General features: G+C 32.4%; 1 protein-coding gene across 2 annotated transcripts; it reads left to right on the forward strand.

Annotated features, from left to right (window-relative positions):
• The first annotated feature begins 6,699 nt into the window (after positions 1–6,699).
• LOC115441178 lies at positions 6,700–12,897 on the forward strand. 2 transcript variants are annotated; one of them, XM_030165837.1, is made up of 4 exons: positions 6,700–6,887; positions 8,405–8,751; positions 10,100–10,295; positions 11,067–12,897. In XM_030165837.1, exons 2-4 carry the CDS (start codon positions 8,534–8,536, stop codon positions 11,322–11,324), a joined length of 672 nt encoding a protein of 223 aa, XP_030021697.1. In that variant the 5' UTR covers positions 6,700–6,887; positions 8,405–8,533; the 3' UTR covers positions 11,325–12,897. The 2 variants fall into 2 exon arrangements, with proteins under 2 accessions (XP_030021697.1, XP_030021699.1); XM_030165839.2 differs by lacking the exons at positions 6,700–6,887; positions 8,405–8,751 and adding an exon at positions 9,587–9,847.
• Positions 12,898–13,049: the final 152 nt, after the last annotated feature.

Below are 13,049 nucleotides of genomic sequence, written 5' to 3' on the forward strand. Positions count from 1 at the left end.
AATGATTATTATGTTAGATAATGTCTAATATGTTAGAAATAATTGAAAGCAAGTGTTCGTAGAATAGTAGATTTTTTTATTAATTCAGTCTTTTATTAATGACAAAAAATCAGATTTATGGTTGCCAGGCTTAATTAACAAGTGCATCTACAACTTAAAAATGAATTATTATGACTAATAGTCAAATCAAATTAGAAGAAATCTTCTTTGCGTATTAAATAAAAGAAGAAAGCCTCTACATCCAATGAAATAGCACGCACGGTGTTTAAACGAGAAAGTAAATTCCATGAATACATTCATGATTTAACAGTCACAATTATACTCACTGCAATTCTCTAAATACATAATGGAGTTTTAAGGTCAATCTAATTTAAAATATATATATATCACATAAAAATAGTTTGATTTTTACTCGTACATATAGATGTACGAGTTGGAAGTTAATTCTTGCAACCAGTAAACAAAACAACCTACTATTCCACATAACAAAATTATAGCTCAAACAGCCGCGAGTGACCACAACTCGTGACCACTTAATAAGTGACCATTGCCGTTTAATAACACATTTACATTGCTCTCAGTTTAAACGAGCCTTCAAATACTTCATTAATGGTACGAGCTGATGGTACAGCTCAATTCCCAAAGGTTGTAAGCGACAATTAACGAAATGTCAAGTCCATTTGCGTATAAGAGCCAATATGTCTCTTAGTGGTTCAATAAATATTACCATGCAACGTGAATGAAGAGAACTAGAACGAAGAGTGCCAGTATTGGTGGACCTGTCTAGTTGGAGGTTATCTATCAAAACATATAAGATCATATCACTATTCTATGTTAATTATGATTCCGGTTAAATAACATATAGTTGGACCTTGGCTCTGAAAAGACTCGTTCTCACCTATCTAGGATGCTAATACTATTTCCGTCCTATAAGGTCATTACGAGCAGGCTTGTTCCCTTGTGTACCCATAAGGGAAAAAAAAACAAGACAACCTAAAAATCCAATAGCAGCGGTGAACTAACCTAACCTGAGTAGTCTCTAGTAACCTACAGTTTCCAACCAATATACACCGCTCTGCTACTAGAACAATACGATGCTTCTCAGAACAGTTCTATTTTAGAAAAGATGTCCCAACGGCTTATAAACCGGTTTCAAATATAGTTTTTCTGACTTCGATAACTTTTTGCCGCCATTTGTTTTTGTTGCATCTTATACCTACGCACTTCAAAGCTAGTTTAATATCCGCTGGCATTATTTTCAGTGTTTAAATGGAACTATTAGAATATTAGTTGACCCATGGCCAATATCAAAATGATCTTAATTTCTACCTACGCATCGGGAAATCGAATAAATTGCAATAAAATTTCAGTTTCTGATTAACTAAGTACTTATTTTAATAATATCTTATTAACCACTTAAAATATTTGATTTGTATTGATTTTGGCCGTCAGCGACAGATGTGACTTTCGGATGTGGAAGTCTATTACGCAGTATCTAATATTAGTGGGGTAATAGATATCAAATGCTTTGGTCTTTTCTATTTCTCCATCAAGCAGTGTGAATGCCCTCTTGTATTCTTAACAATCTTAGTACATTCAATTCTTATCACAGGTCAACACGAATTTTGACCGTGATAAGAGGTTATGAATTTCGACAGATTTATCGTTTTTTTTTTTTATAGATACAGACCCCGTAGTCAACACCGGGGGAAAAAATCGAATGGGATACCGGAATCATCCGGCTTAGCGACTGCAGGGTCCTGAAGAATAGTTGAGAGGGGAAAGCTGGGAAGGAAGTGTGGGAGAAGGATAAGGAAAATTTTAGGATGGGCGGAGGGGAGTAGACTAGGGACTGTTCGCGAGCCCTTATAGGCCTCAATGTGAATTGGAAAACATAAGGTTTACACACTTAATTGTGTGTCTAGGGCCGCGACCAACGTCCCGCCATGCATGGGAGTGCATTCCGTGCGTAGACTGAGTGCATAAGAATTGCCTCGGGGAGAAGATTTATCGATTGTTAGTTCGAAATCTATGATAACTTGGAGAAGACGATCTTCTTGTTTATCAGAGTATGCCCCCATGTTCTTTTAAAAATTATCTGAATGATCATGCAGCATGTGTACTCTTTTGCAACCCATAGTTTAAAAGTCTTGTAACATGTTTTGAAATAGTTTTAGGTAATTTTCAACTTTGCTATTCCATAAAAATCAAAATCTTGTCCTTGAATTTTACATTGAGCATTACTAAGTAATTTTCGTCCACTGACAAAACAGTTTTTTAGTATTGGAATAAACAAAAATTCCAGCTTTAACCTTTGCATTTGACGACGTTGGAAACAAGTTTTTTAAAATGTCTTACGAAAAAAGTAAACTTTCCTTTATTTTGTAGCATTGTAATAGATATTGCGAGTTTAATAATTACAGTATATGTAAAAAGGTATTGTGCAATACTTAACTAAACAAAACAAAAGGGCAGATGTGAAAACTTTCTACAAGTTGACGCTCTTGACCTTAAAAAGTGGAAATGGGTCTACAGAAGATAGTTTTAAGTTTTGCAACAGTTTAAAGAATTGTATTGCTGGTAACTAGATCATAATAATATATGTCTTACTTTTACTTCTGTTTTTCTATCTAGCAAAGAATAAAAAGGATTAATTAATTGTTCCTTAAGATGAGTATATTAAATACTAGCTTCCGCCCGCAGCTTCGCCCGCGTGGATTTCGGACTTCAAAAATGGAGCCGGTCGCGAACGTTCGAGAATGTTCGTATTACGAAGCTACTCGCTAGGTGATTCGCTAGCCTCTAGGTGCCAAGCAAGCCGCCTGCCTGTGCGTTCGCGACCTTATATATATACAAAAATAATCTTTATAGCATGATTCAGTATTCACGCGTGATGGCTTATTATTAGCGTATCTCATGTATAACATTGGTGTTTCTATACTGATTTCTATGATTCGTTTTTTATGGAATATTTAATAATGTAAACTTTTTTAATTAGGGATGTCTGAGAGTGTTATAAACGTAAGAGTAGACAAATATAATGAGAAAGCTTCGAACTGCTAAGCTATCGGGAGTTACACGTGTTATTGTGAGTCAACCATAAAGATAGACATATGCTGTCGTGGGATATTTTTTACATAATTTTAAGGAGAACATTTCCGTCATACATGATTTCTGTGTAGCTTTAACCATGAAGGTTGCACACGCGACGGAAGCTTAAAAAATGGAGTAACTTCTCCCGTTTTCCCAACATTTCCCTTCACTGCTCTGCTCCTATTAATTGTAGCATGATGAAAAGTATACTATAACCAGCATAGGAGTATGACAAATAATTGTACCAAGTTTCGTTAAAATCCGTCGAGTAGTTTTTGTTTCTATAACGGTTATACAGAAAGACAGACAGACAAAAATTTTACTAATTGCATTTTTGGCATCAGTATCGATCCCTAATCACCCCCTGATAGTTATTTTGGAAATATATTTCATGTACAGAATTGACATCTCTACAGATTTGTTATAAGTATAGATATAGATTAAACACAACATGCATAAATCATGCTTTCTTAGTTTGTTTAAAATGTGTTCCACTAACAACAAATAAAGTCCATTATTGTCTTTTGACGATATTGTCATTTTCGCTAGGAACTATTAATGATATTGTTTCTTTTTATAATTCTGGATAAATAATTAATGTGACTTAACGCGTTTTTTTATTCATTACACGAAGCAAATGTATTGCCTTTTAATACTTGAACATGTTCAATTATAGACGCGAAATGCGGCACCATCAAAATATTCTACGATGAAGGTAAGATAAATTAGGCAACAATTCAAGTTAACGGTTTTATTATAAAAATTGCTCTTCAGATATATACTTGACATTCCATAGGATTTAATATATTTAGTGTTGTTCTCTATCTGCAACGAACTTCATGTAATGTATGGCAGAATGTTATCAAGGTACAACTATAATATATATAGAAAGGTTATCTCTGTCGTATCTATCAATCATCACAATAAATCACTGCATGACGGAATTTTGACGTCGCTTCTCCCTGGATAAGATATGTTCATTATGTATCATCGATTCGATAAATAATATACCTTACGTAAACTATCTTCTTAGTTATTCCTCACCACGTGTAGTCCAGTTCGCAACCCATTTTATCATAATCAGCTATGGCGTAATAATCACTTTTTCTTCAAAAGAAGGGGATAAGTTCCCTTGAAATTTTTAGGTATATTAATTCCGATATATCTATTCATATTTGCATATAATACTAAAATGTATCGATAGATACCCACCCATTAGTTCATAGTGTTAGTATTTCGCTATATTAAGTTCCCGTCAAAAGCTTACAATCATGCTATATTTCTAACAAGGCACTTTGTCACATATCTATTACATGTTAATTTTCGTCTACTCTCTTCTATGTATGTATTACCTATTAGTGGAAACTGTGTTGGATTAAGAACCTTAATTTACATTCATTTATTTTTAGTCATAATTTGTTCTGTTTGTTTCCCAAATAAATAAAATAAAATGTAATAGGGCTGTGCGAAAAGTAATTAGATTATATTCATTCATAAATTAATTATTTAGATTACGATTATAAAAATAATCGGAAGAGTAATCACAAAATTTATTTAAAGATTTATAATATGATTAAAAATGATATTTTTGCTATCGTAATTGGTAATCGATTACTTTTTCATTATGATTATTTTTGCTAGAAAAGAAATACTTACTTACTTACAATTAAAAATTATAGACTACATAAGACAATATAATATATAGTTGTAATGATTACTTTAGTAGACAAATTTTTTGGAACATACTTTTAGTTTAAATTAGACTTGCGGAAAACTCACAAGATCCGATTCTATGACAACGCTCTTTTGAAACATAAACAAACTTGGAACGCATTCACAAAAGTGATCATGTTATTGCATTGCTAATTACTTAATCTCGTTTAACGAGTAACGATTGCAATTGATGTGATAGCTATCGGTTTAAATTTAATCTAATTACCTACAAGTAATAAGGTACATATAATCCTGATTACTAATCTAGTAACAAATGAAGGCAATTACTCCCTGCCCTATAATATAGGTACCTACATAATTTTTTTAAATAATAGTTATAACAGATTTTATTATTACACCGATAGCCCGATGGTTGTACATTATAGTTAGGTAAGTAAATTATAATAATTATTTTTCGAAAACATTATTGAACTGTTAATGCTACAAATACAAGAATGAATATCGAGATTAAGTACCTACATTAATACGAACAAAGAAATATCTTTTCAATGACGCCTGGGATTCCAAACAGCTAATAAGGGAAAGGAAACACGTATCTCATGAGTCAAGAACCAAATACTGACCCCTGACGCTGTCCTTATACTCGTACGGTCATTATGGTCGGTCAATGGTGACGTAAGAAATATATTATATTAATTTATTGCGAAAGTTATCTTATGAACTGGAGTTTCAATGTGTGCGGTGCTTGTATAAAGATAGTGTTGTCAAAGAATAAATATTTCCGACATTTATAAGGTTTAAATCAAAATAAAGTGATGAGATATTTCGAGGGTCCATCTAAATCACTAATTCTTACAGCTTGTTCGAACGATATATTTTGCTTATATTAACGAAGCAAAATGGCACGCTAACTGCAAAAAATTGACTACTGTTTATGTATAGGTACAATATTAAGTCGTCTTTACTTTGATCGATTCAAATTTAATGTAGTATGAATATTATTTAATTAATTTAGTAATACAAATGTCACTAAAATTGTTGATTTCGTGTACCTATCTTCTTCTAAAGTATACGTGTACATCATTATGTTTTTTACCAAAACTTTAGATAGTTCATTTATTAAAAAACACTTTTTAAATTTAAAAAATTCGCATAATTATACAGGGTCATTTTGACATTGCGTTACTAAACGAAAACATATATTTATCGACTCGGAAATAAGACTTTACAATAAGTTACTTGAGACATAGAAGTAAAATAAAAAAGTGTAAGTTTCGAATAAAATAAATATTAATAAGACGAATGCCACTACTACTACTCTATGAAAATTATTTTCAACGGCTATATCATACTTTCAGTCAAAAATACACTGACGCATAGTGCACAAGCCATATTCGTATTAAGTAAACTACAAAATTATCAAACCAAAATCAGGATATTTGGCAAAATTATTCTTTATTAATGGGTGATTATTGGCATAATGTCAGCAAAGGCGAAGACGAATATATTATGGTTTCATTTAGTTAGGCAATGGTAAAAGTACCGTGTATATGTAAAAGAATTATTTATAAATCTTTGCATATTCCACTGTATTCACTCGTGTGCCGTAAATGTAGGGATCTTAGGGAACAATTAATGCTCAAAGCTGTTTGCTCGGATGAGGGTCATAAGTTATTAACTTATGACATGAAAGTTGAACATTCTTGTTCAAATAATGTCCACTCTGATAATAATATTATATACTACGTTTATGTTACTAAATTGACTACAAAAACCTCGATAAGAATAAATAAATATATAAAATATGCAGTAACGAAGGGTTATCTGCGTAACAAAATGTTATAAATATTTCCTCAATGCCTAGAGATATACATATTATAAAACATTGTATTAAAATTTTATCGTGGCTTAGCAAAAGTTGACTGGGCAACACTATAACGACTACCAGTCGAAAACCGACCAAGCAACTGCGCGGGCGCAGACGCGCTCTATCTAATATCCACAGTCTGCCCACAATATGCCGCGGTAAATACCGCGCTCCTATGGTTTACCGTTAACATGTCGTAAATACCAGTGCACACCGGACTTTGATTACATACTTATTAAAACTGCTAAGATACGTAAGTACATTTTCAATAATAAATTAATATTTCAATATTGTTCATTATTACAAAATACCTAATCAAAGAACTAGTCTTATGCTATGCGAATGGTAAAAAAAACATCACGAAGCACGAAGGTCCGTTAACTTTTGTTTAATTTCCATAGCCAGTCACGTACTTTACATTAAAAACATCATAGAATATTCGTATTATTGTACTACCTAAATATTATGCCCTAATATGTGCAACTTATTCGTGTTAAGGATAATAAGACTCCGATTATAATAATATTATACCTAGTTGCCTTTGCCATTTTGGAATATAAGACCACAAAATCGCTGTGCAACGCGTATTATTATTGCTTCGTAAGAGCTATAACATTGCGACATTAATACTTAAATGACAGCAAAATAAGTGAAGTGTGTCTTGTATATCACACGTAAGTACGTTCAGTAAACATAGCATGTGCAATCTGTAGTTACATAGTTTTTATTACACGTGCTTAATTATTATAAATTGTAACCAGGTATAACTTAAGAAGCAAATAGAGATTTAAATCAGAAGTAAATAATTAAATGCTGTTTGCATTTAAATACAGTAGTCGTAAACCACAAACCCCAATTATACCTAGTGACTAGTCTTTTTAAGAGCGCGACCATCTTATTAGCAGCTAATTCGAGCGGCTTAAATTGCACCATAAGTATTAGGTGGATAGAGGATATTATGCAGGTTCATACATCGTCTCAGTTGTTATTACAAGAATTTTGTTGCATAGGTACAAAATATATAAAGGTTAGCTAATGAGCAAATAGTTCACATGATATCAATTTTACCCCTTCTAGGTATATGCTCATCAGGACCATTCTAACCCTGGGGCACTCAGGCGGTTGGGCTAAGGGGCGCTAGACAGTCGCCCGCCAAAAAAAAGAAGCCCCTATTTTTTTTGCCTGGGGGGGGGGACGAATTAAGTATCAAATAGCGGAACCTCGCCCCCCCCCCTCCCCCTTTGCGAAATACAATTTCTTTTTAAACGTACACGAATCACGAAAACGCCCAGAGAAACATTAGGAAAAAAGAAAGTTTTTTTGCCTGACCCTAACCCATTTGATACGACCCGTAAAAATAATACATAAAAAGAAATTATGACAAGGAAGGTGCAGGCAAATTTTAACACCCTGGGGCGCAGTTTGGTTAAGAAAGCCCTGGTATAGATGCCTGCTCAATAAGCTTATGCCATTATTACGAGATACACTCATAATAGGCGATTCTGATGTTGTGGATGTTTATGAGTGATGAACATCATTTAACATCAGGTACCTATTCTTACTGTTGGTTCGTCAGACTTAGTAGGACTGACTTAAGTAGTTCGGGCGACTCACAAAATATTTTTAGCAGCCTTTTTTTCTGGCATCCCTTTTTTTAGGTCACACGTATGTCCGTAGCGCTTCCTTAGAGCCTTTAGCGCATTTATTAGGACTTGGCACCCCTAAACCCACCACCTAAACCATAAGTAAATACAATAAAGATTTTTTTAGGTCGTAGTCGTGGCACCGATATCTAAGAAGCATGGAGCCGGTCCTGCAGCAAAAAGCGGGACCGGTCTCCCTGGAAAAGGAAATGCATCCAAAGCTTCACACACATTCAATACAAGTGTCAAAGCCAGCATGACTCCAACTGGCAGCAAAATATCAAGCATCCCGTCAACATCGTTCAGTAAAACTTATATAACACCATCAATCAGCACTCCAAAAAACAGCAAGGCTCCTTCTGGTTTTGGCATAATTTGGTTGCCAGGTAGAAGACACAATAAGAAAAAGGACGTCGTATGGAACCCACACAATTACGATGGATCCAAAGAGAGAGCGCCATCTATGTACAGTTTGTAAGTCCATATTATGTCACTACTAAAAATCATGTATTCTACTGTTGATCAATCCTTTTCACACCTACCTGCCTTTTGTCTGCTTGCTATTATGTTTCTAAACGCCTATATTAATTCATATAAATTGACGCTATCGTATTAATAATATTATGATACTTATCTTAGTACTTCATATTTAGTTTTACATAGGTACAGTGGCGGCCTTATGGGGTTGGAATGGGCAAGACGGGAAACACACTGGGAATCACCTGGAACCTATAATTGCGTTGGCTGGTTTTTTTTTAGGTCACTACACATTTACGGCAATTTGCGGTGATAACCACTAGAAACGATAAACGAATTAAAATAGAATAAAGTTAAAAAATATATAATAATAATAGAATATTCATCACCTATGTTGTTTTCATTTAGTTGACTTTTGAAACGCGCATACTTTGAATATTACCGCCCTTTTTGTCCATAATTTAAAAACATACGTTGTTTCACTTCACGCATTTTTTTATTTCGCTCCATAACTTACAAGACGAAACTGATGGTGATTGAGATGATAAACTAATTTCATTTTTCTCCACTACGTCTCGTTAAAATTAGGATAAACAAAATTTGGTGCTAACTGGCAATAATGAATTTTATATAACCTTACCCACATACTAAACTTACCACAACTATACAGGAGCAAGATATGACAGTCGTAAGAACTATTTATTGATTTATCATCGACCATATTATCGACTTTAAGTCACCATCACAATATATGGTATGTGTATTGGCATAATGTTCTTTTTCTTGATGCTCTACAAACCACAGATAACGCATTAGGTAGTTCAAGGTAGGTAGGTATATACAACTTTATTTTGATATAAAATTTGAATGTTCTATGAATACCATTAAAAGAGTAAAAGTAAATAATTATATCTAGTTTACGTTTTAATTTATTTGGACAAAAGTTATTATTTTTAAATGTGAGGTTTAAAACTTTTTAGTCGTAGGTGTTTGTTTTCGTTTGCATTTGAAACATGCAAGAGAACAATTTTGATACAATCATAAATACTTGGCGTCGTTTGTCCGGGGAACAAGTAAAAACTGCCGCAGTAAGGTGAAAATAGAGATAATTATATGTATTTAAACATATTTAACATTCCTGATTAGAATTTTGTTTACAATTTGTTTCGTTGGAAAGACAGTGCTTTGTCAGCAAAATTTATTACACTCCTTTGTACTTGTGCCGTCTTTACTTTAGTGGGTAAATAATAATAATAATAACTTAAATGGAGTTTAAAATCCTTAAGGAGTAAATCAAACCAAAAAAAAAAGGAGTTTAAAATAAAGTTTCTTTGTTGGTTTAAAGCATGTCTGGTGATTCGCAAGCTTACAAGAAGAAAGAAGAGGAAATCGACCTGTTAGCATCGGACAAAAACAAAAGTCCGGTTGCAATGAATGTAGGCACTGTTGTGGCAGTAGCAGATGCAGCTTCTGATACCAAGGAACTTGAAAATCCTGAAGACAAGCAGGGATTCGCCAAATATGAAAGGACAGAAAGTAAAGTTAGTATCTTTATTATTTTTATGTTTTACTAACAAGGTTTTTACAATTTTAAATGTTTTGTTTATGTATAATAAATACTTATAATAGTAAGGAAACATAAAAAAATCTAAAATTCTTTAAAATAACTTTGTAATTGATATGGGTAAATAGAAATTACATATTTCCTTTAAGATACTGTACATTGAGTCAAAACCAATTGATTTTGTCATGTAAAACCCTATACCAAATTCAATAATTTTTGAGCAGTTTAATATTTACAAAACATAAGATATTTCTAGTCAACCTGTATTGAGATTGTGCTGTCAAGTTGTAACAATCTGTTTTATTTTCAGTCAAGAAAAAAATCATGTATAGAAATAATTCATAGGTTTAAATTTATAGTATTAAGTAATATATAAAAGACTGTATGGTTAGCTAGGTAAGTCATACAGTTTTTATCTGAACTTATGTGCTTGTCAATACATAGATATCATAAGTTATTTCTCACTTATTGGTTGCAATATCAAGTAAACAATCAATATCTATAGACCTCTACAATAATTGATTCATCAGTGTTGTTCTTCTCAGCCTATTTTGCTTCCAGTAAATATGCTTATTAGGCTTATTTCTTATGCCTCATTTAGACTATTGGTGAATAACTTGGCAAATAAATATAGTAATTGATTATTACTAACAAATATAAGCTGCTTACATACTCGTAATTGTGACTTTTCGTTTTTACCCTACAAGTATCTAAATCAGGGTTTATAATAAATATATTTTGATTTCAGGAAGCTGCTGGTGATACCAACAACGATCAAGATTCCAATAGCAGTAATAAAGACTACTTAGAAAACAAAGGAGGCACCAACACCTATACTGAGCCTGCAGAAGGGAAAGGCACAGATTATGGAGATAAAGTTGACAGTGTGTATCTAAAACCTTCTTCACCAAGCAAGGCACGTTCCACAGCATCTGCAGAGGATGATGACTGCGGTATAAAATGTCTTTATTATACATTGCAGTGTTGTGAATGTGTCCTTATTTGATTTGCCATATCTAATGTTAAAATACTCAACATGCTCATTACATGCATTTAGAATTCATTTGATTTCACATAAAGAATTAGAGGAAATCCAATAATATACCAATATGTATTGTGTAGTTTTAGGTATTAATCAATTATATATACTCATACAATAGTTTTTTCACAAAATTAATACCATGGATGCAAAATGCTGAATGAGATCTTTAGTAAATGTCATGAAGGTTTAACAGTTTATTGTATTATTGTTATTAGTATAATTTACTTAAGTTACTTTATTTAAGGAACAAATGATATTATTATTAGATCTGTTGTTAAGTCTAATGGCACTTGCAAATTGGGCGTACCTACATACTTACATTACATTCTTGGCTCACTATTACAAGGTCCATATTAAGTTTTACTTACGTTGCAAAAATGTTGACCAATATTTCTTGGTCTTGATCTTGGTAAGAATTAGAAAAGAATAATTCAGAGTTCCTTTATTGATCTTTCAGGATTACTGTAAACTTCCATTGAAAAATGTTAGAATTATGTGATGTACATATACAACAATTTGCACATCAAATATAACATAAAATCTTGTAAATGTGAGTTTTCTGTAGGCTATGAATGCTTACAACCTGAGTAAGGAGCATTAGCATCCTAACTCTAAACTAATGCTAGTGCTAGTGGCACGCCGCCACAAATGTAGCCACTTGTAACAACTGGCCTTTCCCATAGATTGGCAGGTTGAGTATGTTCAAAAAGTATAAATGTTTGAGCTTGCAAACACAGATTCACAAAAACACCTCATCTGTGAAGTTCTCAAATTATTTGAATTAAGTTGTATCTGTTATATAGTATCTTTATCAACAAATAAGTCATATTTTCCAAAATTCATTGCTCAAACTGGCACTTTTGTTTATCCTATAATGCTATATTCATATACATATCTACCTTACCTTAATATTATTAGCATAAGATTTGTTCTAAAAGTTATGTTAGTTGATTTCCCATGGATGTTTTTCTGTATACCACTGTTTATGAAATACATTCCATGATTTCTCCTGATTAATTGTGATAGAGAAGTTAATATATTTTTGTATGAAGTATCTTTACACTATATTTTAATATGGGAGGTTAAATATTTTTTATACCTTTATGTATATTGACACTTATAATTAATAATAACATTTTGAAATATGTAAAAGCTAGAAACACCTATGAATTTCTCGTGATTTAGTATTACAGTCTCCTTAACTTTCAGATTTAATTGTGGTTATTATGAAGTGTCAAAAATATATTTTGTAAGGGGTAATCCCGGTTCCACAACAAGACATTGTTACAAATTACAATAATTTTGTTGATTACTTTGCTAAGCTTACAATAATTTTGAACAGGGTGCTTTTTGATTCCTAACAATCTTTTCCATTCTACCTTTTATTAATGTTAACTTGTACTTTATTGTAATACATTTATCAGGTATATAATGTAACTTTACTAATTAAGATTTTTGACAAACTCATTCAGGAGTTATTTATAAAACATTTTTGTATTAGGTACAATTTTTGTACTAAATAAAATATAATTGAAAATACTGTATTTTATTAAATCAGTCAACTTGATCTCAAGTTATGCATAGCAGTAAAGAAACCGAGAGCGATTATTTATTTTTGTGAAGTAAGTGAAGTAATGGGAAATAACAAACCATTTGCCAGACATTTAGGAATATGGAAAACAATGGGGT

Source organism: Manduca sexta, chromosome 27 (genome assembly GCF_014839805.1).
Source record: "Manduca sexta isolate Smith_Timp_Sample1 chromosome 27, JHU_Msex_v1.0, whole genome shotgun sequence".
NCBI lineage: Eukaryota > Metazoa > Arthropoda > Insecta > Lepidoptera > Sphingidae > Manduca > Manduca sexta.

Bases quoted from the DNA above. Each gene is read 5' to 3' on its own strand.
- LOC115441178 (XM_030165837.1), top strand. From the start codon at position 8,534: ATGACTCCAACTGGCAGCAAAATATCAAGCATCCCGTCAACATCGTTC. The intron at 8,752-10,099 runs GTAAGTCCATAT...GTTGGTTTAAAG, and splicing joins GCGCCATCTATGTACAGTTT to CATGTCTGGTGATTCGCAAG. The intron at 10,296-11,066 runs GTTAGTATCTTT...TTTTGATTTCAG, and splicing joins ATGAAAGGACAGAAAGTAAA to GAAGCTGCTGGTGATACCAA.